Consider the following 26,233-nt stretch of genomic DNA (forward strand, 5'->3'; position numbering starts at 1 on the left):
CTTGCCTTTAAAAGTGATTTGATGGAGCCCACTAAACATGCAAAAAAGTTTAATTGATGAATAATTATTATTATAATTATTATTGTCATAGATTTTTCATATTTTTTGTGGTTAACAATTGTATGTGTAAAGGTTTTAAGTCCTGATTAATGGTTTAAATCTTATGTTTAAAGCTCAGTTAAAAACTTAAAATGCTGAAACACTGCGCTTACAATTTAAAACATCAAAAGGTCAAAACATGCTTAAAGATGAAAACTTTAAAATAATAAAATTTTAACATATGGCCATGCTAGCCCAGCTAACCCAGTTGCTTTCCTAGGGTAGGTCTAGGTGAGTGCTATACTAACCAAGTTGGTTTCGAGGGTGTTACTCTGTCGTTGTTTTGATATTCAAGAGTATTGATTGTTACTTTGTTATTCCAGTTGGTTAGATATCCAGAGTGGTTGCCAGGGTGTTACCTGATTCTTCATTTGTAGCACAACGATCCATGTTTATGGCTCTAGCTCCAGTGGTTTGGTCTATGCAAAGTTTTTCCTATGATCAAATGATCCATGGAAATTGTAAAATGTTAATAAATTATGGAGAATTTTAATATGATTATAGGGAATCGGTCAAGCCAAAACAATTAAGGATAGTAAAACTGGAGTGTATGCTGGTAATATAAGTTATACAAGAGCAATAATATAGTATTGTATCGCTTTGTCAAAAATGTAATTGGGTGTGTTCAGACTCCTAAACTGGCTGCGTTATACTCCTTTAGAGCCATGGCATTAGTATAGAACATTTCAGAATTTTCATATATAGGCTCAGGAATTGAGTCCTCCTTTGGTGTCAGAGAATCCATGATGCACTGGTGCAGGAATACATACTGACTCTGTGGGAGAGACAGAGATAATGCTTCAGTAAATAGGGGTCTACATATTTTTGCTACAGACCAGTGTTTATACTTGTAATGGTCTTTACGGTGCTGTCCTTTTAATAAACCCTACCTCAGTCTGTACCATGAGAGGCCGACTAAGCCTCATGCGATGTACACAGTCAGCAATGTTGACCATTTCTTCTTTGTCCATCTGCTGCAGTAACACATCAAGGGCGATTAGAGTGCCTGTCCTTCCCACACCAGCACTGCAGAGAGATATGTACAAAAGCAAGTATGAAAAGGTTAGTAGTGTTTTAGGACATTGCAAAACAAGTAGTAACATGCATTTTACAGAAGATTTCTTCGAGACTTGTACTGTCTACCTGCAGTGTACTACTGTAGGTCCACTAAAGGGGTAGGTTTCAATGTGCTGACGAACAAGCCAACGGAATTTAAGTAAATCTGCTGTTCCTATAGGAACTCCATGATCAGGCCAGGCTGTGAAATGGAAGTGTGTTACTGCACACTCTTTAGAGGCAGATTCCTAGAGGGAGAGAGAATGAAAAAATCCTTATATAAAAACACATGTAAAAAGTACTATGAAAAGGTTTGTAGGCAGTAAAATGCTGTAAATTGAAAATGCTTTGAAAAAATAAGTGGTGTTCATTCTTTTCTCTTTTTTATTAATAAAAAAAAAATCCAAATCAAATTGATATTTCTCGTGATTAGTATTTGGCCTTTAAATCTTTCTTTTGCCCTCTTTGTACACTTGCACAAACTCAGGGGTTTTGTAGGATAAGTGTCAGGTATATGATTAACCAATTATACCAACAGGTGTTAATGATTAATTTCACATGTAGGTTGAAACACAGCCATTAACTGAAACAAAAAAAGCTGTGTGCGACACAAATTACAGTGTAAGGAACAGCCAAACTCCTACTAAGGTGAGGTTGTAGAAGACAGTTTCATATCAAAATATGCCCAAATATGCCCCAAACATACAGCTAATGTCATACAGAACTCTCTTTAGAATAGAGAAGAACAAGGGGTCCTGGAAGTAATAGTTTTGGCCCCCACAGAACCCTGATCTCAGAAGAACTGCGATTAATTCTCCAAGATGTGTACAAGTGTTTAGAAACAGTGTGCAAATGTACATGCGTTTTGCAGGCAAAGGTTGGTCACACCAAATATTAGTCTGATTTGATTCCTAACATTTACTCCATCTAGTCAATTTATAAAAAAAATGTTTAAGATTATACATGTATGTGTATATAAAATGTGTGTGCATTCAATAAGTATTCAGATCCATTCAGATTTATTTTTTTTATTTTATGTTGCAGCCTGACACTACGATCACTCAAATGAATTTTTTATTCTCATTAATCTACAATCAGTACTAGGGATTGGTACCGAGATCCAGTATTTTTTAGGATCGATAAGCAATATCTGCACCGTTACCGGTATCAATAAATTGTAAATGATATCCATCCCTACTCAGTACTCGAAAATGACAAAGTGAAAACAGAATTCTAGAAATGCTTGCAATCTCCCATGTACAGCTCACATTTTTAGCTTAGGTGCCTCCCATTTCTCTTCATTGTTGCTAAGATTTTTCACCTTGATTGGAGTCCACTTGTGGTTAATTAAATTGATTTCACATGATTTGGAAAGGCACACACCTCTCTATAGAAGGCCTTAAAGCTGATAATGTATATCAGACAAAAACCAAGCCAAAAGGGCAAAAGGAACTGCCTGCAGAGGTCAGAGGCAGAATTGTTGCAAGGCACAGATCTGAAAAATCTACAAAACACTTGCTACTTCACTGAAGATTCCCAATAGTACAGTGGCCTTCATAATTCTAAAATGTAAGAAATTTGGCACAACCAGGACTCCAAGATCCAAGAGCTTGTCACCCGGCCAAAATGAGCAATCAGGGGAGAAAGGCCTCAGTAAGAGAGGTGACCAAGAACCTTTTAGTCACTCAGACAGCACTTCAGACACCCATCATTGCACCCATCCAGATTTTGTTGCATCATATGCAAAAAGATACAAGGCTGGAATTACTGCCTCAAGAAAGTACTGAGTAGTGTAGCAATACTGCTTAACAATGCGTGTAAAGAACATTATGCTTGAATTTCTTACTGTAACTGGAACGACAGAAGTACTTTTACTAGGACCACATGCAGCTGGAAGTAAACTTTCCGATTATGTAGCGTCTCTGGATGGTCTTTCTGTCTCAGTGTGTAAGCAGTCAAAAGACCTTGGTTTGATTATTGACCCTAGTCTGTTCTTTGAGGTTCATGTGAATAACATTACCAGGATCGCCTTTTTTCATCTTAAAAAATAGTGCTAAAATTTGAAATATGATATTACAGGATGCAGAAAAACTAGTTAATGCATTTGTTACATCTAGATTAGATTACTGTAATGCTTTACTGCCTGGGTGTTCGAAAAAGTGCATGAATAAGTTTCATTTAGTCCAGAATGCAGCAGCAAGAGCCCTTAATAGATCTAGAAGATATGTCCACATCAACCCTGTTTTAATTAGTTTGGCTTCCAATTATTAATTGATATATATATATTGATTATATATCCTCACTCTCAAGTGTTCAATCAAGTTTGTTGTTGGTGGTGAGGTTTATACAACAACAAGGATACTTAATATTCCACATCTTTTTCTTCCTGTCACCCCTCTTCTCTCCATCTCTCCCTCTCTCTCTGTCTCTCTCTCTCTATCTCTTTCTCGGTTGAGTTAAACAAGCTCCTGGGGTACCAGTGTTCTTCCCCTCCCCTCGGATGAGCCCCCTTCGTCCCGGCCTGCCTCTGGTTGGTGTTCTCTTTGATTGGAGGCCACTCTGTGCAGTGGGGATGATTTCACATCAACCGCCTGGGGATCCATGAAATACACCGGAGCTTTAAGGAAGGATTTGGACTGTACATAATGTCAGAAGTCTGCTACAATGACTCAAGACTACAGTTTGCATTTGATCACTATCACTGCATACCTCAACATTGGCTGTAATAAATAGACATTCGCTGCCACGAGATGAGGATAAGTTCCCTGTTTAGTCTGGTTTCTCTCAAGGTTTCTTCCTTATGCTCAGGAAATTTTTACTTGCCACAGTTGCCACCGGTTTGCTTATTAGGAACAAACTTACAATTATAAAGAACAATATTATTTATTCTTTCTTACCACATTATCTGTGTAAAGCTGCTTTGAGACAATGTCCATTCTTAAAAGTGCTATACAAATAAAAATCAATTAAATAAAATTGAGAAGCACTTTGCATATTTGAATAAAGATCACAGCTTACTAGGAGAAGAACCTACTCCCTACTGTAAATTTTTGTGAAGGCTCCATCATGTTATGGGTCTATGTGGCAAGCACAGGTACTGGAAACCTTGTTAACATTCAGGGTCACATGGATTCCACCCAGAATCAGTCAAGGGTTGAAGTTACGCCAGGGTTGGTTCTCTTTCAAACATTCGTTTAGTATCTTACTGTGGAAATCACCTCAGAAGAATGATTGCTCTAAGACCCGATATCCTTAGGCACGTTGTTGTGATCTTGTTAATCTCCTGGTGTTTGCAACTCTGTTATGGAGACTGCAAGCCCATCCAGTGGCATGCGAAGGGGAAATATCCCTCTTGTTCATTTGCATGTGAGTCAATAATTTCATCTAAAGAATCTCACCCACTATCCATAGTGTGCTTGGGAGTTAGGCATGCACAGGCTGCGCTTGCCTGCACTGCTCTCAGTTGCCATTAAGGGTTTTGGATCGCTGAGTGCAAGTTGCAGCTAAGAATAAAAAGACCCGAGTCTTTCTGAGCCACCTGCAGAGATGGATGAGCTTGCTCCTCAGGCCTTATGCAGATGGGGAGAGTTGATGGAACTCTTCTTGACTTGAACATCCTCCCCTCTTTGAATCAGACCCTTTGGTGGGGGACAAAGAGGAGGAGGAGGAAGATGATGATATTGCTCAACATCTTTTAGATGAGGATTTGGAGAAAGATGAAGAGGATGCTATCCTCCCTCATAGATTTTTCTTCCAGGTCTAGCAGTGCTATGGATGGATCCCCATTTTTAGCTAATTTTAGCAAGAGCCCAGGGCACATAGAGGGTTTCATATGATGGAAAGAGGCTGCCATTGTGCACTTCTCCAGTCAAGCAGATGATAGGAGCGATCTATACAAATGCGGTGCTTCTGGGACAAACCCTTCTCACACAGGGTACCTGTTAAGGGTTTCTCTAGACTTGCGGTGCACAATATGGAGGAGTTGGGGATGTTCACCTCCACCCCAATCTTCCTCCAATCCTTAACTTGTGGGACAGACAGAGGGGTTGCCTGCATCTCTTTTTTTTTTTTTTTTTTTTTTTTTTAATTTACCACTATTCTGCCCTGGCTGTCAGACTCTTAAATGCCACCTCACTGTTTACAACATACCAAGCAGAGCTCATGGAGACGATGGGTAGTCAGATTGATCCTGGGTCGCCCGACTCAGCATTGTGTGAAGAGATATGAATCATTGCAGATCTCAACCTGTGCTCATTGAGGGGAGCAGACCAGAGCTGCAGCCACAGCATGGGTCTGGCCTTAGGGAGTGAGAGAGCCTTGTGGTTAGGAATGGCAGGCTTATCAGACAGGGAGAAGGAGAAGTTTTACAATGTACCAGTGGAGCCAAAAGCCTTTTTTGGGGCTGCAGTGACAAATATGCGTCAGCATTGGGACTTACACAAGAAGGATGGGGAAGTTTTTGAAACTTGTCTTCCCAGAAAGCCTGCTGCTCAGCCCCCACAACCCATAAGTCCAGGCTTTGCCTCTATTTCCTAGGGGGACAGTCAGGATACAGAACCCCTAGGCCTATGTTCATCCAAAGTGAGATAGTGAACTTCATGCTTTGTCAGTTCATAACTCCTGTATGTGGTCTGCAATGGATTTCTCACGAGAAACTCTCAAGAATTGTCCAACATTTGTCCCTAAAGTAAGCGAGTCAGCTTTTGCCTGTAGACAGGTGGATTTACTGGCTATTTATCTACTGCCCTTTTCCTCATCAGAAAAAGAGTAGCTTCATTGTTTGTGCCCTGCCTGTACGTTGCACCACTATGACAGGACAAGGGGATTGAGAAGGAGTAATCAGCTATTTGTTTTATGGGCTGAACCACTTTTGTGTAGATTTTGCCACATGTTTTGGATCATTATCCTGCTGAAAGACCCAATGACGACCCATTTTCAGCTTTCTGGCAGAGGCCATCAGGTTTTTATTTAAAATATCCTGGTACTTCAAAGCGTTCATAATGCCATGCACCCTAACAAGGTTCCCAGGGCCTTTGGAAGAGAAACAGGCTCACAGCATCACAGATCCTCCACCATACTTCACGGTGGGCCTGAGGTGCTTTTCGGCATACTCATCTTTTGTTTTACGCCAGACCCACTTAGAGTGTTTGTTGCCAAAAAGCTCAATCTTAGTCTCATCTGACCAAAGCACACGATCCTAGTTGAAGTCCCAGTACCGCTTAGCAAACTCCAGATGTTTACGTTTGTGAGTGTTAGTGAGAAAAGGCTTTTTCCTTGCATGCCTCCCAAACAGCTTGTTGGCATGTAGAGAGCGTCTGATGGTTGTTTTGGAGACTCTGTGACCCCAAGATGCCACTCTTTGATGCAATTCTGTGACGGTGAGCTTGGGAAATTTTTTTACTTCTCTTACCATCCTCCTCACTGTGCGTTGTGGCAAGATAAACTTGGGACCTCTTCCAGCCTTGTTTGTCACTGTTCCAGTTGTTTTAAACTTCTTAATTCCTCTGACTGTTGTTAGGGGTGCCAATAATTGTGGGACACATGATTTCAAGTTTTTTTTTTTTTCTAAATGTATGATTTTTTTTTACCACCAAAGTTATGTACTTAAATGAAAGGTTGGATTTTTCTCTTTTTTTGCATTTGGATTCTATGTTGTTTTAAAAAAAAAAGGAGAATTTTTAGAAGTCCACGACCACATCTTAAACAGGGGTGCCAATAATTGTGGAGGGCACTGTGTGTGTATATATATATATATATATATATATATATATATATATATATATATATATATATATATATATATAAACATATAACAGTTTATAGGAGAAAAGCAAACAACTCGAGCTTAAGAAAGAATCTTTTAAAGACATTGCACAAACACATAGGGCATGGGGTACATAACCCTAATAGATCATTTCAAGGTGTCTTCTCAAGCAACTATAGCGATCATATAACAAGATGCAAACCACTCATACACATTGTTAGTTTGGATTTTGAGCTTACATTTCTGATAATGAATTCTCGTCGAGTCCAGCAACTCTCTTTTTGTTCAGACTGGATAGAGACCAACAGGTTTCCATAGAGGCAGGGCATGTTGTCCTTTGGCCAATATTGCTCACATTTAATCTGCAAAGAAAAAAAAATTTGATTCCAGAGATTCATACCTTAAAATCCATTCTGACATGAGTTCTTCTTAGAGCACTTCATACTGACATTTCACATTAAGCATTAACAGTTTCGTTGTGCCAAATAATCATTCTACAATGTTTTATCACTACTTTAAAAGCCTGTGCAATTCTATTTGTTTGCATCTCATCATCATAACTAATGAATTTAGAGTCTGGCAGCATGGTGGTGTATTGGGTAGCTCACAGCTCTTAGGTCTGCAATTAGATCCTCAGCTCAGGTAACGGTTCATGTTCTTTGTTTTATACCCACTGTCCAAAATATTCATGTTGGTGAATTGCCCCAAGGTGTATCAGTGTGTGAAGGACTGATGGACTGAAGGACTTGATAGACTGCCATGTCTATTAGGGTGAATTCAGAGATTGTGTTACAATAGAGGATTGGCTTTTTTTTTTCCAATAGAGGACTCCAGCTTTTTATGACCTTTATTAATAAAGCAGGTTTAGCAAGGTCCAAGTGGTTCCCCCTTCAAATTAAAACCTTTCAGTTTAAAGTAAAGTATAAAACCTTCATAGAAATACTGCAGTCATAGTCACTTCAGAATAGACAAAAGTTACCATATTAAGGCACTTTTCATGCCCTGGAGAACATTTTAAAAGTGTATTTTAAGGTAGCAATTCTGCAGTTTATAAGCATACCTTTCCTCCTTCAGTACAGTTGGTCAGCATGACAATGGCTGAAGACTTCTGCTCCCACACCATTCTCCAGAAGTCACTGACAGTGGAGGGGAGAGGACCTTGAGCAGCGATGTACTGCTTGTTTTTCTTTCCATAACCCTAACAAACAGACACTCACAATAAATAATATTGTTCTCTTAGATTTGGTTATTTTAACAAGGCTTAATATCCTTAACAATACCTCAAATATGGCATTTACATTATTACAACAGTTCTTTAATTTTCTCAGCTTTATTACATATATAGTGTGTTGCTAAATGACTGACATTAATGTAGTTGGCATTGATGTAGTCTGAATCAGAGCTATTTTGGGCAGCAAGCTTCACACGAGTAGAATCATCTGGAGAATTAAAAGTGGATAAATAATTAATAAACCCACAAACCATTAAACTATCAAAATAGCAATGAAACACGTTTTCACCAAATGTTGCAAGTGGATTGTTATTTGTGCTTAACACTCACAGGCCAGTACATTGATAAATCGGTTCTTGCTCTTGTTTTCAGGAAGTGTAGCATCTGTACAGCTCTGATCTGTACCCACTGTACTTAAATCCTGTAAACATTGGAGTATTTATCCATATGATTATACTGATCTCACTGAGTACATATAACCAAAACAAATGGATTAGCATGAATTCCAAAATCCATACAGCCTGCGTTTTTGTACCTGATATTCTTCACTGAAACCACGGTTCTGGTCACACTGCATGGAGTTAAAGTGCATTGGAAACTTGTTCAGTGGAATTGGTCTAGGGAAAATACATTAAAGTTTCACTAGTCCAACCTTTAACAAGATAATATGTGGTAAATAATATAATAATACAAATGTGCAATGTATCCTGCTTACTTGTATTTATTACTGGAAACTTTGGTCTCTTTAGAGGATTTAAACTTACTAGAAACACAAGAATAAACAGTTGAAAGAACTCAATCAGACAATTATCTGGCAGTAGCACAATGCATAAAATCATGCTAATACATATATAATCAAATACTTCAGTCAAATACTTCAGATTATTTAATCAAATATTAGAATGGATATAAAGTGTTATCTTGATAACTCTGTAATCATGGCATGGTGGTTAATGTCAGGATGTATTTCAGAAACTGCTGATCTTTCAGATTTTCATAAAACACAATCTGCACTAGTGTCACTTTTTTGTGAACTTGCAATGAATGTTCTCAAATTAACAACTTTTCTGCTTTCTTGCACCTGAACCAGTATCCACTGCTTCATGACCTCAACATGTTCCTTATTGTTTTTAATAGGATGATTAGAATCATCTGCTTTTAGTATGAAACCCATAAGGGTTGCTTATTTTCTATGTGATTGTTCACTTAATTAACTATTTGCTCAAACCAGCTTGAGTTTTGCCTCCAATAAGATTAACTTTGGAATTTAGTAAAGTAAAGTACAATTTTAAATCAGGAATTGAATAAAGTGCTTATGACTGGATGACAGGACCTTTTAATTTTGTAACTAATTTAATGTAGCTGAAATTTTGTTTCTGTTTTATGAAAACCAGACAGCATTTAGGCCCTTACAGCCAGACTGTTTAGTCCCCAATAAAAGATTGGACACACACACATGCATGCACACACGTGCACACACACACACCCACCACACATTCTTGTCAGGGAATATTTTCGTATTACAGCAGACTCCATTTTGTTTTACACCTTAAATAATTGACATTCCATTAAATGAAACAGCACATAATAAATCATGAAGTAAAACTTCCTAATTGTGTCATTATGTCATTTGTGTCAAGTGAACTCAGATTATATCTTAAAACCAATAGTAACACCCACCTGAAGAGTTTTGGCTTTTGATGCCATATAAACATTCCAATACAGAGGATGAGAATGGCTAGCAGAAGGAATGTTACAACACCCGCTATGACTCCTGTAAAAATGTGGTCACAATTAGGTATACATAGGTTGGGGTTGCAAATATGCAAATAGGTTCAAAGGACAAGCAACTATTATGCTGGACAACCATGAATCATCAGAGCAGTTTAAATGCTGTAGAATAATTATTTATTAACCTCCTAAGACCTGAGCTTTGGTTTGGCTTGCATTTTAGATTTTTTCCAGTTATTTGGGGTTAGGAAGAACCAATAATTATAATAACCATATATTTTCTTTGAACATGAAGCTCTTCTTGGAAAAAAATGATGTCACTTATGTGGACACTCAGTTTGTATCTACAGAAAACAATAAAGACACCATTGTGCACAATGTCCACGTATGTGGACACCCAGGTCTTAGGAGGTTAAGTCTCTGGAACTATAGTAGAGAGATAAACACCATTTTCCCCAAAAGATATTTACACAATTGTACTTTTTATGATTATAATAGATGCCCAGAACCACTCGTTTCCTTTTGTTACCTTTTAATTTGTATGTTTCTTTATGCTTTTTGTGTAAAATATATTAAGTCTCTCTTACCTCTTGGGTCAGTCTGACAGGAAATTGAAACTGGAACACTTTCCATTGGTCCAGAGAGTGCAGATACAGTAAGGGTATACCACTGGGCAGGCAGCAGTCCATCAATGTACATATTTTCACCTGTGTGACTAAAGCTTTGGCTGCTGATGTTAACCTGTACAGCTGTCCTTTTTCCATTTGGAGGATCCCAAAGAAGAGTTAGACCATAACCGCCTGAAGCATACTGACAGTGTAACCCAGCAACACTATGTGGAACTAGGTTGAAAAGAACCAATGTAAATACAGAGCCCAGGCAAAATTAATAATGAAAAATATTGCAGTCAAGGTGCAAAATAATTAGCTGATTTGACTAAAAAAAAATTAAAGATCGTGGAGTCCCTACAAATTTAAAGGAAATTATGGCATTAATCTTTCAAAGTTTGCAAGATAATACAAAAAATAATGAATATCATGGTGTTCAGCCAGAATTACCCAATGCACTGGTAATTTTAAGGATACTGTTGCCCCTGCTATTTATGGCACCCCAAATATTTTCTTAATTTCAATGTATAACAATTTCCTCACTCCACATGGCTTTTGCTTCACTTCCAAAATTGAAAATGAAAAGCAAAGCTCTCATTCAATACTTTTGAATACTTGCTTACAATGGGTTATTTCACATGCTGACTGCAATATATTGCAATATATATATATATATATATATATATATATATATATATATATATATATATATATATATATATATAAAATAAAAGACATACTGACTAGTGATTCGTGTAAAGTTGTGACCTCTGCTTTCTGCTTCTTTAAACACAGTGTAGATGGTAAAATGGTATTCCATCCCAGCAGTAAGGTTAGAGACTGTGTATGTCACAAAAGACCCTTCTCCAGATCCACTGAGGTTGGTATTCTTATCATTATAGCTTATCCTGTAATTATATTTGTTGTTGTTGCTCACTTTTTTCCATTCCATTGTTAATGTAGTCTCAGTCAAAGACTTTTCATAAATGTTGGAAATGCTAAGGGGAGCTGCAAAAATGGGAGAAAATATATACAATTCAAAATGAAAAAAACTTGGTAAAAAAATCAGCTAATATATTATTTTCAAAAATCTTTAATGGCATAATTTAAATCTTTAATTATTTTGTTTTTACTACAGTATTCACTAAATTTAGATTTAGATCAAAAGACGAATTTGCAACTTTGGATCATAATTTCAGCTATGAGTTGCTTATATTTAGCTACATCTACATTTCTTAAACAATTTAGAACATGGCACCTTTGCTTTAAAAACCACCAAATTCTTGGTGAGTTAAGAATCAGAAGAATAATATTTGCCATAATCTCGTGCTTGAAAAAATTGCATAAATCTGCTGACCCACTAACATCACCAAATCTTTGCATCTTCTTTTGCAATGCTTTTCCAGATATGTACTGCAGCTTTTTTCAGTTGTTTTTTTGAGGGTTGCCTTCTGTCAGTCACTTCTTTAGGAGGTAAAATGCATGCTCAATTTCATGCATTTTTCTGTAAATTGGAGTTTATTCGGTTGATATTATCATGATAACCAATAAAGATTATTGATTCTATTCCAAAAGCAGCCTTGAAAGCCTAAGCCATAATGCTTCCTCCACTATGTTAAAACATTTTGGCTCATGTTTGTATTTCTATTGTGAATTTAAGTCTGTCCTTTTAATTGTAACTACTGAGTGATTGCATCTTGTGGCATGGGCACAATATTTCTGCTCTTGAAGTCTCCTTAAAATTGTGATACCTATGAAGTCAGGTAGCTCACACCTAGCCCAGAGTAGTTTGAGGGCATGAGCTCACTATACTGAGTAAAATTTAATAATCATTTCTCATTAGTAGATACATAAACAAACTATTTCATTTGACTTTTTATTAAAATAGATTAATCATATTATCTACTACTACTACTAATAATAATAGTAATGTAACTTGTTTGTACTGCAACCAATTGAAAGTTATTAAACAGAAGAGAGCTCACACTTACTAGTGACAGTGGTAAAATTGTAACCTGCACTCCAAACTTCTTTAAATACCGTGTAGAGAATGAGAATATATTCTGTTCCAGCATCAAGATTTGTTATTGTGTTTGTCACTTTCGAACTTTCTCCTGATCCACTGATGCTGATGTTCTGATTATTGTAGATTAGTGTGTAACTGTAATTGTAACTGTTGCTCACTTTATCCCATTCCAATGTTAATGCAGTCTCATTGCGATTCTTTACAGAAATGTTGGTAACATGACGGGGAGCTGCAAGAAATAAGTTGTCAAATTTAAAATGAAAGCATGGACAAACAGCATAATTAATGAACAGCTGTATATGTATAATAATGCTTCATGCTTCTACAGCAATTAAACTAGAAAACATTCCTGAAATCATATTAATTTTAGCTATTTCAAGATATTTTAAAATACTAGTATCATGTCAAATTTTTATAAGTTCAGCTGAAGAGACAATAAAACTTACTAGTGACAGTGGTAAAACTGTACTCTGCACTCCGAACTTCTTTAAATACCGTGTAGAGAATGAGAATATATTCTGTTCCTGCATCAAGACCTTTTATTGTGTATGTCACTTTAGAACTTTCTTCTGATCCATTGATGCTGATGTTCTGATTATTGTAGATTAATGTATAACTGTAATTGTAAATGTTGCTCACTTTATCCCATTCCAAAGTGAATGCAGTCTCACTGCGATTCTTTACAGAAATGTTGGTAACATGACGGGAGCTGCAAGAAATAAGTTGTCAAATTTAAAATGAAAGCATGGACAAACAGCATAATTAATGAACAGCTGTATATGTATAATAACCGTTCATGCTTCTACAGCAATTAAACTAGAAAACATTCCTGAAATCATATTAATTTTAGCTATTTCAAGATATTTTAAAATACTAGTATCATGTCAAATTTTTATAAGTTCAGCTGAAGAGACAATAAAACTTACTAGTGACAGTGGTAAAATTGTAACCTGCACTCCAAACTTCTTTAAATACCGTGTAGAGAATGAGAATATATTCTGTTCCAGCATCAAGACCTTTTATTGTGTATGTCACTTTAGAACTTTCTTCTGATCCATTGATGCTGATGTTCTGATTATTGTAGATTAGTGTGTAACTGTAATTGTAAATGTTGCTCACTTTATCCCATTCCAAAGTTAATGCAGTCTCACTGCGATTCTTTACAGAAATGTTGGTAACATGATAGGGAGCTGCAAGAAATAAGTTGTCAAATTTAAAATGAAAGCATGGACAAACAGCATAATTAATGAACAGCTGTATATGTATAATAACCGTTCATGCTTCTACATCAATTAAACTAGAAAACATTCTTGAAATCATATTAATTTAGCTATTTAAAGATATTTTAAAATACTAGTATCATGTCAAATTTTTATAAGTTCAGCTGAAGAGACAATAAAACTTACTAGTGACAGTGGTAAAACTGTACTCTGCACTCCGAACTTCTTTAAATACCGTGTAGAGAATGAGAATATATTCTGTTCCAGCATCAAGACCTTTTATTGTGTATGTCACTTTAGAACTTTCTCCTGATTCATTGATGCTGATGTTCTGATTATTGTAGATTAATGTATAACTGTAATTGTAAATGTTGCTCACTTTATCCCATTCCAAAGTGAATGCAGTCTCACTGCGATTCTTTACAGAAATGTTGGTAACATGATGGGGAGCTGCAAGAAATAAGTTGTCAAATTTAAAATGAAAGCATGGACAAACAGCATAATTATTTACTGAATGTATATATACTAGGGCTGTCAATCTTCTTCTGCTTCTTTCGGCTGCTCCTATTAGGGGTTGCCACAACCATCCATCTCTATACTACTCTGTCCTCTACACCTGCAGATTTCAAACCAACTACAGACCTGCATGTCTTCCCTCACCAAATTGATAGACCTTCTTTATGACTTCCTCTTCTCCTCCTGCCTGGTGGCTCAATCCTCATTATTCTCCTACCGAAATACCCCATGGCCCTTTTCAGCACATGTCCAAACCATCTTAATTGGGCATCTCTCACTTTGTTCCCAAAATGTCCTACATGCGTGGTCCCTCCAATAAACTAATTTCTAATCCTGTCCATCCTCGTCACTCCCAATGAAATGAAATCTTCTGTTCTGCCACCTCCAGCTCCACCTCCTGTGTTTTAGTCAATGCCACTGTCTCTAAACCATAGAACATAGCAGGTCTCACCACAGTCCTATAAACTTTCCCTTCCATTTTTGCAGATATCCTTCTATCACAAATCATTCCTGCCACTCTTCTCCACCCACCACTCTTCTCCACCCATTCCATACCTGCACACTTTTCTTCACTTCTCTAACACACTCTCCATTACTTTGTATTGACTATTGTAATGCATTACTAGGGGGTTGTCCTGAATAATTCATAAACAATATACAGTTAGTTCAGAATGTAGCAGCCAGAGTTCTCACAAGGTCGAGAAAATATGACCATATAACCCCAATCTTATCATCCCTACACTGGCTACCTGTTAAGTTTAGAATTGATTACAACATACTACCTACTTACAAAACACTAAATGGTTTGGCTCCCATGTATCTATCCAGTATTCTAACACGCTACAATCCATCACGCTCCTTGAGATCTTAAAACTCTGGACTTCTAGTAGTTCCTACAATAGCAAAGTCCACTAAAGGTGGTAGAGCATTCTCACATTTAGCTCCAAAACTTTGAGATAGTCTCAGGTTGTGCGAGCTCCAGTCACGTCCCACCTAATGAAGATTTTGTACCTTTAAAGAAGTAGATGCCAACACCATAAACACCTAGGGAATCATCTAGAGACGTACCAGCACCATTTGAATTTCACCTCATGTAGAGTTTGGACATTGGACCTCTTTAAGTGTTTAAAGGCTCTGGCATGGAGAAGCTGGTGTTGGATCTATGATGATCTCAAATGTTGAGCTATTTTATGAGTTGCTTAGTAGCTCCTGGTTCCATAACCTTAAATGACTGTATAAGACTGTAGAAAGGACATTACTCATAATCTTACATTCCGGTGCTCATCTTAGTTCTCAATCTCCAGTGTTCTGTATTGTTTTAAAGACTATAATCACACTCTAGATATCACCCCAATGAGGAACCGCACCACTCCACTGCCCTCACTCTGATTCACACACATGTACTCTGTCTTACTCTTACTGACTTTCATTTCCCTTCTCTTTAGCGCATACCTCCACCTCTCCAGGCTCTTCTCAACTTGCCCCCTACTCTCATCACAAATCACATCATCCACAAACATCATAGTCCCAGAGACTATGCCATATCTCCTAAACACTGCCATATCTCCTAAACATCTCCATGCTTCTACCGGTATGTCATCTGGGCCAACCGACTTTTCCCTCTTCATCCTCTTAATCGCTGCTCTTACTTCCTCTTTACTTATCCTATCCACTTCCTGCTTCACCATCTCCACCTCATCCAACCTTCTCTCTCTCATTTTTTTCATTCATCAGCTGCTCAAAATACTCCCTCCACCTTCTCAACACACTCTCCTCAATAGTCAACACATTTCCATCTCCATCCTTTATTGCTCTAACTTGCAGCACAGTATAATAAGCTCCCTTATTAGGTAATTATTTTTAGGTCAGAAAAGGACATTTAAGGAACAAAAGGAGCAAGAATGACCACTTAAAGATAGTACATTAAAATAATTTTAAGGTAAAGTAGAACAGAAAAGATCAGGACACAGGATAAGATAAACAGTGAAGTACATTATAGAGACTTGAACTATTTCTAATTTGTTGCAAAATTTATTACATTTTGTTTAACATAATTGATGATTATTATGAAATATGTTTTTAAATAAGAAGAATTTTCTTAATTTTGTTAAAAGATTAAAAATAAATTTGTTATAGTTTGTACACTCTGAACTCCTTTAAATACCATGTAGAGAGTGAAAATATATTCAGTCCCAGCAGTAAGATCTGTTACTGTGTATGTCACGGTAGAGTAGAATTTTCTCCTGATCCACTGATGCTGTTGTTCTGACTACTGTAGCTTAGTATGTACATGTAATTGTAAATGTTCCCCACTTTATATCATTGCAGTGTTAATGCAGTCTCATTGCGATTTTTCATGAAAACGTTGGTAACATGGTGGGGAGTTGCATGAAATAAAAAGTTCAAAATGAGAGCATGGAGATTTCTATTGCTTAGATTCACTTAATAATTCTGATCCCCAAAAAAGTCAACAATCGAAAATAATTTACAACTGTACATGTGTAATTATTTTCAATTAAAGTAACAATATAGAATATGTTAATATATTATAAATATAATATGATCAATTTCTGTATATTTTTGAGATGATATTAAACTGAAGCTATTATAAAATATGTCATTACACTGCCATGACACACATTATTATAAAGTTGAGAAAATATTTTTGATGGTTATGCAGTTCTAAGCAGATGATAATTCATCAAAGGCATCTCAAAATAATACCTCATTACCTAATTAGATATTTATATTTATTAAGAAAAATATAATTAATATATAATATTAAATAGTCAGAATGTTTAATAACATACATACATTTAAATTTTAATTAGTAAAGTTTTAAGATTAAAAGTTTAATTTAAATGTATATAAACTCAGGTTTAACTGAAGAGACAGCACACTTACTAGTGACAGTGGTAAAACTGTACTCTGCACTCCGAACTCCTTTAAATACCGTGTAGAGAATGAGAATATATTCTGTTCCAGCAGCAAGGTCTGTTATTGTATATGTCACTTTAGAACTTTCTTCTGATTCATTGATGCTGATGTTCTGATTATTGTAGATTAATGTGTAACTGTAGTTGTAAATGTTGCTCACTTTATCCCATTCCAATGTTAATGCAGTCTCACTGCGATTCTTTACAGAAATGTTGGTAACAGGAAGGGGAGCTGCAAGAAATAAAAAGTTCAAAATTAAAATGAGAACATAGACATTTCTTTTACTCAGTGTTAATTAATTATTATGATCACCAGTCAGTCAAGAATAAAAAGTAATAAATCAGCATAATTAATCAACCACTGTACATGTATAATCATTTCCCATTCATCATTATAGTACCCAGGATTATATGAACTTGGAAGCACCTAATAGGGAATTTAGAATCAATTACAATTTGTTTCTAAACCAATAAATAATTCTTTATTTCATGGTAAAATACTTGACTTCTATAATTTTAAATATGAAGACATTTTCCCTTAAGAAATAAAATTATTCAAAAGTTGAAAGTTATTTAAAGTTATTTTTTACTTAAGTTTATTTGAACAGAGATTGCACTTACTAGTGACATTGGTAAAGTTGTATCCAGTGCTTTGAGCTCCTTTAAATACAGTGTAGAGTATAAAGCTGTATTCAGTTCCAGCAGTAAGATTTAAAACTATGTATGTCACTACAAAATCTTCTCCTGATCCACAGATGCTGTTGTTAAGTCCATTGTAGCTTAGTGTGTAACTGTAATTCATGCCATCAACCTTATGCCATTGCAGTGTTAGTGTTGTCTCTGTGCGATTTATTACAGAGACGTTGTCAACATTATTAAGAACTAACAGAGAGAAAGAATGGAAAGAATTATAGATATTTGCATTGCATTTTTACTCCACAAAATGTTCACACTGTTTTGCCAATATTTTGTCCATCTCTCCCCACAGAACTGTTGTAATTGTCATTTTGTTGTCTTAATTTTAAGTGTAATTGTGGGTATTTTTAGAAACATTGTACCACTGGTAGAATTTGTAACTAGCTGAAGTTTGGATGTGTGGAGCAGTTGCAACAGTATTTTTACATAATCCTCATTCTTCATTGTGCCATCTGTTTTTTTTTTTTTTGTTTGTTTGTTTGGATTTTTTTTGTTTTTTTTGTACACCGGTTCCTTTTTTTAGTAGAAACCACCACAACATGATGCTGTTTCTCCCATGAACCACAGATAGTATGTGCTGTTTTGAATGTGTTTGTATGTGCTCAGTTTGAACCTTTTACTGCTAATTATTGTAATTATGGTTACATTTCTGCTATTCCTGACCAAAAAAAATAAATCTTCAGAAAACTAGTGATCACATGCAAACTTCAGCCAGTCTTTTTATATACATTTTGGAGCAGGGGTACCTTGCTTATACTTGTACAACATTTTTACAGATGTTACAGAACAATATGTGTACATGTATGGCATAAAATTTTTTTTTTCTTTTTCTTCCTCTTTTTCTTTTTTAATTTTACTTTACTTCAAATAATACAAAGACTCCAACTTTTGATCCCAACAAAATGTCTTTAGCAAAAACAAAATAATTGGTTGTCATTCGAATACATTTTTTAAAATATTTATCTAATTATATATATATATATATATATATATATATATATAATTCTATAATAATAATAATAATAATACAAAGAGGAACAGAAAGAAAAGACATACAAGAGAAAGAGATCAATCTTACATGGTAAGGTGGGTGTTACTGTTGAATTAAAGGGAGGACTAGATGTTATTTCTGATGTTGATGTAGGCATTGAACTTGAGTAGGCCTGTAACAAAATTAACAAAATTAATTATTTGTTTATTTAATAATATTAATCATCATCATCATCATCACCCATCATCAGTATAGCAATATACAAAAATAAATAATTGAAAACAAACAAAAAAAAGGCCTGAAGCCCTGTTTATTAAATGACATTCATGATCATTAAGTGCCTACAAATGACTAAGAAATTAATTGTAAATCTACAGTCGGGTTTATAAGTATTTGCTGTACTTCTTTTGATGTAATATTACCTCTAATGTTGTAACTGATGTAGGATTTGAAGTTGAGTAGTTCTGTAAACAGAATTAGTTAAATGTTTATTTAATAATATTCATGATCATTAAGTGCCTACAAATGACTAAGAAATTAATTGTAAATCTACAGTCGGGTTTATAAGTATTTGCTGCACTTCTTTTGGTGTAATTTTACCTCTAATGTTGTAATTGATGTAGGATTTAAAGTTGAGTAGCCCTGTGAACAGAGTGAGTTAAATGTTTATTTAATAATATTCATCATCATCCATCAGGTATATAATATTAATATTTCAAAATCCCGATTGCTTGACATAAAATAGATTTAAAACATTTATTCTGATAATGTGCCTGCAAATGCTTAAGAAATTAATTGTAAATCTACAATCATGTCCATAAGTATTTAGACACCAGCAATATTTTTTCCCTTTTATACACCTCTATACCTGCTTTGAAATCGATGTATCAAAAGTATAAACTTTCAGCTTTAGGTCAAGGGGTTTAGTTAAACTAAAGGAATTACAGCCATTTTAACATAGTTTTACCAATTCACTGGCTCAAAAGTAATTGGACAAAACAATTATGAATATAATATTTTTACTACTTGGATACGTCTTTCACAATCGATGACTGGTCAAGTTCCGGAACTCATGTTTATCACCAACTGTGGAGTTTCCAGTCTTGAGATGTTTTACTGGCCCTTTGCTGCAATCATCTACTGTCAGAGTTTGGTAAAGGCTGCCTTCTGCTTTCAGTATTGTCTATAATATGTGGAAATCATGCTCCTTCTTTTATAATTCAAGTTATTTTTGGCATCTAGCCAAATAATCCTGAAAACAGAACTGGCATTTTTTCAAGATGTTTTTTGTTTGTTTGTTTCATTTAATCTAGCAGGGCTGTAACAAAAAAAGTCTGCTTCAATTAACCAAGCAAATCTATGATAGATTAATTGTCATCACAATTGGGGTAAACAACTCAGTTCAACTCAACACAAGTTCAGCTAGGCTTAATTTCTCAATGGTGTTCTCTCGAGATGCCACAAACCAAATTTAATTGTAGCTAACACAGGGACACAAAAACCACTCCAATAAGTCAGAATTTTTATTTATTTATTTTAGCACTTGTAAAAAGCCTCAGGTTTCATTACACTCTTAATCCTTTGTTTGTCTACCCACATTGTTCTCATTTACATGCAGGTTATCTTGTTCGTGTTTCTAGTTATTTTGTGTTTTGTTGATAGTGTTTAATTTACACAGTTTTTTGCTCTATAAGCACATACCAGGTCACATTGTTAAAGGACTTGTTTGTTTTGTCATTGGTCAGCTTGTTTACATCTTGTTTCATTCACAGTATGTGATGATTTGTGTGTATACTATTAAATACACCATTATTTGTGCATTGCATGTTAGCAAGTGACTTGTTCAGTTTGCTGTGATTGTCAGGCTATTTATGTTCTGTTTCATGTGTTTCCCAGTTTTTGATCTTGTTTTGGTTTTCTTGTTTTTGCATAGCCCAGTTTATGTTGTTTCCTAATCGGCTGACCTTTGTCTGACCCAAGTTTTTGACTCACTGTAATCTTGAATGCATTGGGTGAGACTGGTGTGAACTTCATGTCTGAATATGACTCGGTTCAGTTCCCCTCAGTTTTATTTTTCCTCTTCCCCACCCTATGGCATTATGGCTTCTACCAGCCTGTGGATGTCTTTTTAAAATAGCAATTTCATTTAAAGAGTCTGGTGGATCTACAACCTGAGAAGAGACAATGGTTCATGTTTATGTTCTTAAAACTTACATGCCCAGCTCAGCAGTGAGCAGGGATATTAGCCACATAGCAGTATTTTTGGGCGAGAGGAGCAAGTACATTTTAAAGAGAACCAGTCTGAATGATGACACTGCTTGCCTGGTATGGTTTCTATGATAAAAAGAAAGCTAGAGTGTGGCCTTCCTCCATGACATGCTCACACCATCGTGTCATTGGTCATTATGTTCGTGTGTTGTTGGTGTTGCTTCCATGTTGATCTATCTGTGTATATTTACCCTTATTTACCTTTTTTTTTTTTGGTTTCTCAGCCTTGTTCTTGCCTAGCCCAGATTATGCTGTTTGCTAATCGTCTGACCTTTGCCTATCCTGTTTTTGACTTTGGCTAACATGTTGTATTTGTATGACTGTTTTAATAACAGTCCATATCCTTAATAATTTTTTAATAAATGCTGTTTTTTTTCCACTATTTAACTGATTATTATATTGTAAACTAAATTAGACTATGAATGATCACAAAAACCTAATACAAATACCACTATTTGTGTAGTTCTGTTAAATGTTAAAAAACAAAGGTAATCATTAAAATGGCATATAATAAATGTATTATTTTTGCCGTTCATGAAGGCTGTACTCTAAGAGTAAGAACATTTTTTGAGTTTTCCTTCAGGGACTCAAGCTGTATCAACAATGAATTGGAAACGTATTCACCCGTGGAAAGGGTGCGACGCTCCACCTCTTTTCCTCTGAGGAGGGGTATGTGGGGGGGCACCATATTGGACAAACCAGTGGTCATGCCTCCGCAGCCAGTCCAGTTCAAGTAACTCTTGGAGGTAGTAACTCATGCTGTTGCCAAACTTAACATCGCTTGGCCAGCTGAGAATCAGGAGCAGCGTCCTCTAAATAAATTAAATGAGCACTTCCTGCGACCGAGGTCACTGCCTCAATGCCTGCCCTTCTTTCCAGTTCTGCACACTGAGATGTCCAGGTCCTGTGGCAGCCCTAATTCAGCCCACATCTTCAGTTCCAATGTCTCTCTCTAACATAGTGGGACTGAGGAAGAGTGGCTATGGGACGATTCGAAGAGAGGCTCGCCGGCTATCTCTCCCCGGTTCTGCAGTGTCCCTTAAGGCCCCGGTACTGCCCACCAAGCCCCTTTAGGACCTCCTCGGGTTTGTGGGCAAGGCATATATGGCAGCAGGTCAGGCTGGTGGCTGTCTGCACACTATGGACTTATCAACCTCCGTTGTTTCAGGACACAGTGAACTTCGGGGAGCGCCTCACTCAGCTTCTGCCCGGAAACGTAGCTGATTTGGGCAGCCCCTAGAACAGCTTCAGGGCACAGCTCAAGCTGCTCTAGGCACTCCAGAGGTCGGTCTCGAGAGACTGATTCTCTTAAGAGACTGAAAACTCCTGCCAACTGTGTCTCCATGGGTTCTGCGCACTGTAGAAAGAGACTACAAGATTCAGTTCGGGTCTCGTCAGCAGGCCATCAATGTGGTCCCTCCCCGCGACAGAGAGTTTTACAGACAGTACTTAATAGCTCCCAAAAAGGATGGTGGCTAAGTCTATTTTGAATCTGCATAGGCTGAACTGCTCACTAATAAGGCTCAGGTTCAAAATGCTCACGCTGAAACAAGCCGTGTCTTAAATCAGGTCCGAGGACTCGTTCACCACGATAGATCTAAGAGACACATACTTCCATATACCCATCCTTCCTCTACACAGGAAGTCCCTGAGGTTTGCTTTTGGGGCGAAGCTAACCAATATTGGGTTCTGGGGTTTGGCCGGGCACTCTCACCCTGTTCTTTTACAAAAGTGTGTGGATGCTGCTTTGGCTCCTCTGAGACTCCAGGGCATCTGCAAACTAAATTATATTGATGATTGGGAACCAGGGTTACATGCATAACCTAGAGATTATTTATTTGCCCTATTAAACAATCATGACACAACAGCCACAAAATGAATATTCATAAGGTTCTTTTCACATTTAATAGTTAAAGGATTTGACAGCCAGTGTATGTCATAAGAGTCCTCCAAAATATTCATTCATTTACCGTATTTTTCGTACTATAAGCTACTTTTTCCCCATGTTTTGAACCCCGTGGCTTAAACAAAGAAGCAGCTAATTTATGGATTTTTCCTGGGTTTTTACCAGTTTCACAAACTTGAAGCCAAAAAACTGAACCCCATAACATTAGACCACCGAAATTTCCGAACGGAAACAAAAAAACCTCACCTGTGTTCTGAGCTGCATGGCTTCGGGAGAAAAACTTCCACCGGTGGTGCACAACGATGACAAAAGATAAACTCCCCAGAGAAATACACCTTGACCAACGAGTTTAATTAGTTCCGTGGACGAGCTCGTATCTCAATTTGCTTGCGCATCAAATCAGTTTTCCATATTGAAAATACTTAAAATGGCATTAATCTGTTCCAACCCTCAAAATGACCAATTATTAAATTGGAAAATACATTTCTAAATAACAAATCTTGTATTTTCCTTGGAGATGAGACGACTTGAGCTAACGAAAACGCCGGTGGGGTGTGTGTGTGTGTGTGTGTGTTTGTGTGGAGGGGGGGTAGAGGCGATAAGCGGAGGCGGAGGGAAAACTAATTTTTTTTACTATCACTCCTGTACACTACGTATCCCTAAACTTTAAAATTTTTACTTTTTCTTCTTTGCTTATCTTAATTTTCGTCACAATCTACGCTTTCTGGCTTCGCTTCGCCATCTAGCAGCGGCGTCTCGAGCTCGTACCTCCATTTTTTGCTCGCGTAACAAAGCAAAAAAATCGACAGAGTGACCGCTCGTACCTCGGAAAACTCGTACATTAATGCACTCGTAGGTCAAGGTACCACTGTAGTTGTGAAAGGAAGGAGGAAGACAGTGAACAATGACTTACTTGGTCGGCTACTGTTTAGATACAAGCCGTTGTAGCGCATTGAGTATGGGTCACATATGGCGCAACATATTTCACCCGTTACACTGTGTGTAATGTGTCTTTCGTTAAAGCCTGTGTAAAGTACATTAGTGTAGACACCTGAGGCTTATAGACAGGTGTTGCTTATTTATGTTAAAAATAAAAATATTTGTCAAATTCAGTGGGTGCGGCTTATATAAGGGTGCGCTTTATAGTCCTAATTTACCTAATTACGGTAAACACATAGCAATGAGCCACCAAAATATTCGTCCACTTAAAAACTTTTTTTGTTAGAGTTTCTAGACTATTTTAAATTGTTTGTTGAAATTTAGTGCATAGCTTCAGCAGACATATTGGCTATCTTATGGTTGTAATATATGTATTATGTACATTATGTAAAGCATTTTTACAAATAATATATATAATATAAATAAAGTTTTCTGTTTCCCAAGCTTGCTTGTCCATTCTTTTTAAACAGTAATATTGGGCATTGTGTGGAGTAGATTATATGTGTATTTACCGCACTTCTCTAAACAATCAAAAAAAGAAAACCCCACTAATCTATTGTTAATCTTAGCTATGCAATGAAATTAGCCATGCAGCTTATATAGCAGCACAGTCAGATGAGAGCTACAATGTTGGACTTCAAAACCACAATAAGGAAGTGGATAAAAATAGGCACATTCTTTCCTTAATTATATGAATGCAATTTAGCGGGCAGTTTGAGATAGCTCTTAGGGAGCAATGAGATGAAAATTCCCCCAAAATTCCAGTTTTATTTGGCTTTGTTTTCCTCTCTTGAATGTTTACCCAACTTGTAAAATTTCAAATATGTAAACCAAATTAGGTTGCAAAAGCTTGTTACAAAAGGTTACACAAGTCTGAAATCAATTTGCACAATTCACCATGGCACTTGGAATTGTGTCTGAATTACTTGTCAATTACTTGTCATTTTGATTGTTTTAAAGCAAGCTTTGAAACAATCTCTCACTCAATCAAAGCCTTTATGTATACTTGTTTCCTGTAACATAAGTTCAGTTGTTCTGTATATTCAGACAGATTATCAAACCCATATATTGGTTAAAATGAATGTTCATGAATTTATATTTCTGTTTAATATTAAAACCATTTAACAGCCAAAGCAGTTCGAACAGCCAAACTGCTGTTTCTTTTTTTGTTATTATTATTATTATTATTTTTACAATATATGCCATGAAAGGGTCTATATTTCAGGATAATTTACCTGATGATTATGTTGAAGCAAAAAGGAAAATTAACCAAGTCCAAAGGTTAACTGGTTTTACACTTGACAAAAGCTATGAACGTTGGTCTCCTCTTAAACTGTAGAAAGCATATGTCTAGAAACTGTCTAATTTTATATATTTGCTTCTCTTTCCAGTGCAAAACAAATGACACTTACCCACACAAGAGCCAAAATGTGACACAGAGACAGCAGCAACAAAATTCTTCCCATGATGAAACCAGCTCAAGCAATGCAGAAAGCGTATTGAGTCTCTCCGTTTACACACTATAGTCCTTCGCCTGCTTCAGTTTTAGTTCAACAGCTGTTGTAGTTGAATAATAGAAAACTACTTCCTATTTTGTCCTTTTTTTTTCTTTTCGTCCTCTGCTCTCACTTAATGACTAATCATACCCTTTTATAATGGCACTTCTCTTTTTAATGCTGCTGGGAATATACAAGCACTTCAACCTTTGCCCTCCCTATATTATACTTCCTTATTTGAAACTATTTTATTGTACTAACAGTATTGATGCACATAGTTCCCTTTATTTATTTAATTATCTATCTATCTATCTATCTATCTATCTATCTATCTATCTATCTATCTATCTATCTATCTATCTATCTATCTATCTATCTATCTATCTATCTATCTATCTATCTATCTATTTATTTATTTATTTATTATTTATTCATTTTTTTACCTTAGCTTTTCTTTTAAACCTTTATTATCATAACTGTTATAAAGCACATTGTGTTTTGCTAAACATTAACATGACCTTTGATTGAATATTTCTGTCAGTTTTACAAAAAAAATGTAATTTTAACATGCAGATCAGGGAACGCAACTAAATTTTATTCTTTAGGACAATAAAACAATAATGTTACAAAAAATAGCCAAGTGGCTTATTTGCATATTTGCATAGTATCAAAATGTATTACTAAAATTATTTTAGATTATTTGTGGACTTAGATTTTAACATAGGGAATGATGATTCTTTAGAATTTAGA

At 36.1% G+C, this 26,233-nt stretch overlaps 1 protein-coding gene across 1 annotated transcript; it reads right to left on the reverse strand.

Moving 5' to 3' along the window:
* Positions 1–32: 32 nt before the first annotated feature.
* ptprh (protein tyrosine phosphatase receptor type H) lies at positions 33–25,644 on the reverse strand. Its single transcript, XM_046877361.1, has 22 exons — positions 25,400–25,644; positions 19,475–19,516; positions 19,297–19,338; positions 18,962–19,046; positions 17,809–18,069; positions 17,156–17,419; positions 13,922–14,185; positions 13,438–13,705; positions 12,962–13,224; positions 12,481–12,744; positions 11,234–11,497; positions 10,469–10,723; positions 9,831–9,924; positions 8,866–8,913; positions 8,686–8,767; positions 8,481–8,571; positions 8,285–8,358; positions 7,980–8,117; positions 7,159–7,281; positions 1,243–1,403; positions 990–1,125; positions 33–874 (listed from the first exon to the last, which is right to left on the reverse strand). The coding sequence occupies exons 1-22, from the start codon at positions 25,451–25,453 to the stop codon at positions 725–727; spliced, it is 3,423 nt and encodes a 1,140-aa protein (XP_046733317.1). The 5' UTR covers positions 25,454–25,644; the 3' UTR covers positions 33–724.
* Between the last annotated feature and the right edge of the window lie 589 nt (positions 25,645–26,233).

This window comes from Silurus meridionalis, chromosome 21, assembly GCF_014805685.1.
Source record: "Silurus meridionalis isolate SWU-2019-XX chromosome 21, ASM1480568v1, whole genome shotgun sequence".
Classification (NCBI taxonomy): Eukaryota; Metazoa; Chordata; class Actinopteri; order Siluriformes; family Siluridae; genus Silurus; species Silurus meridionalis.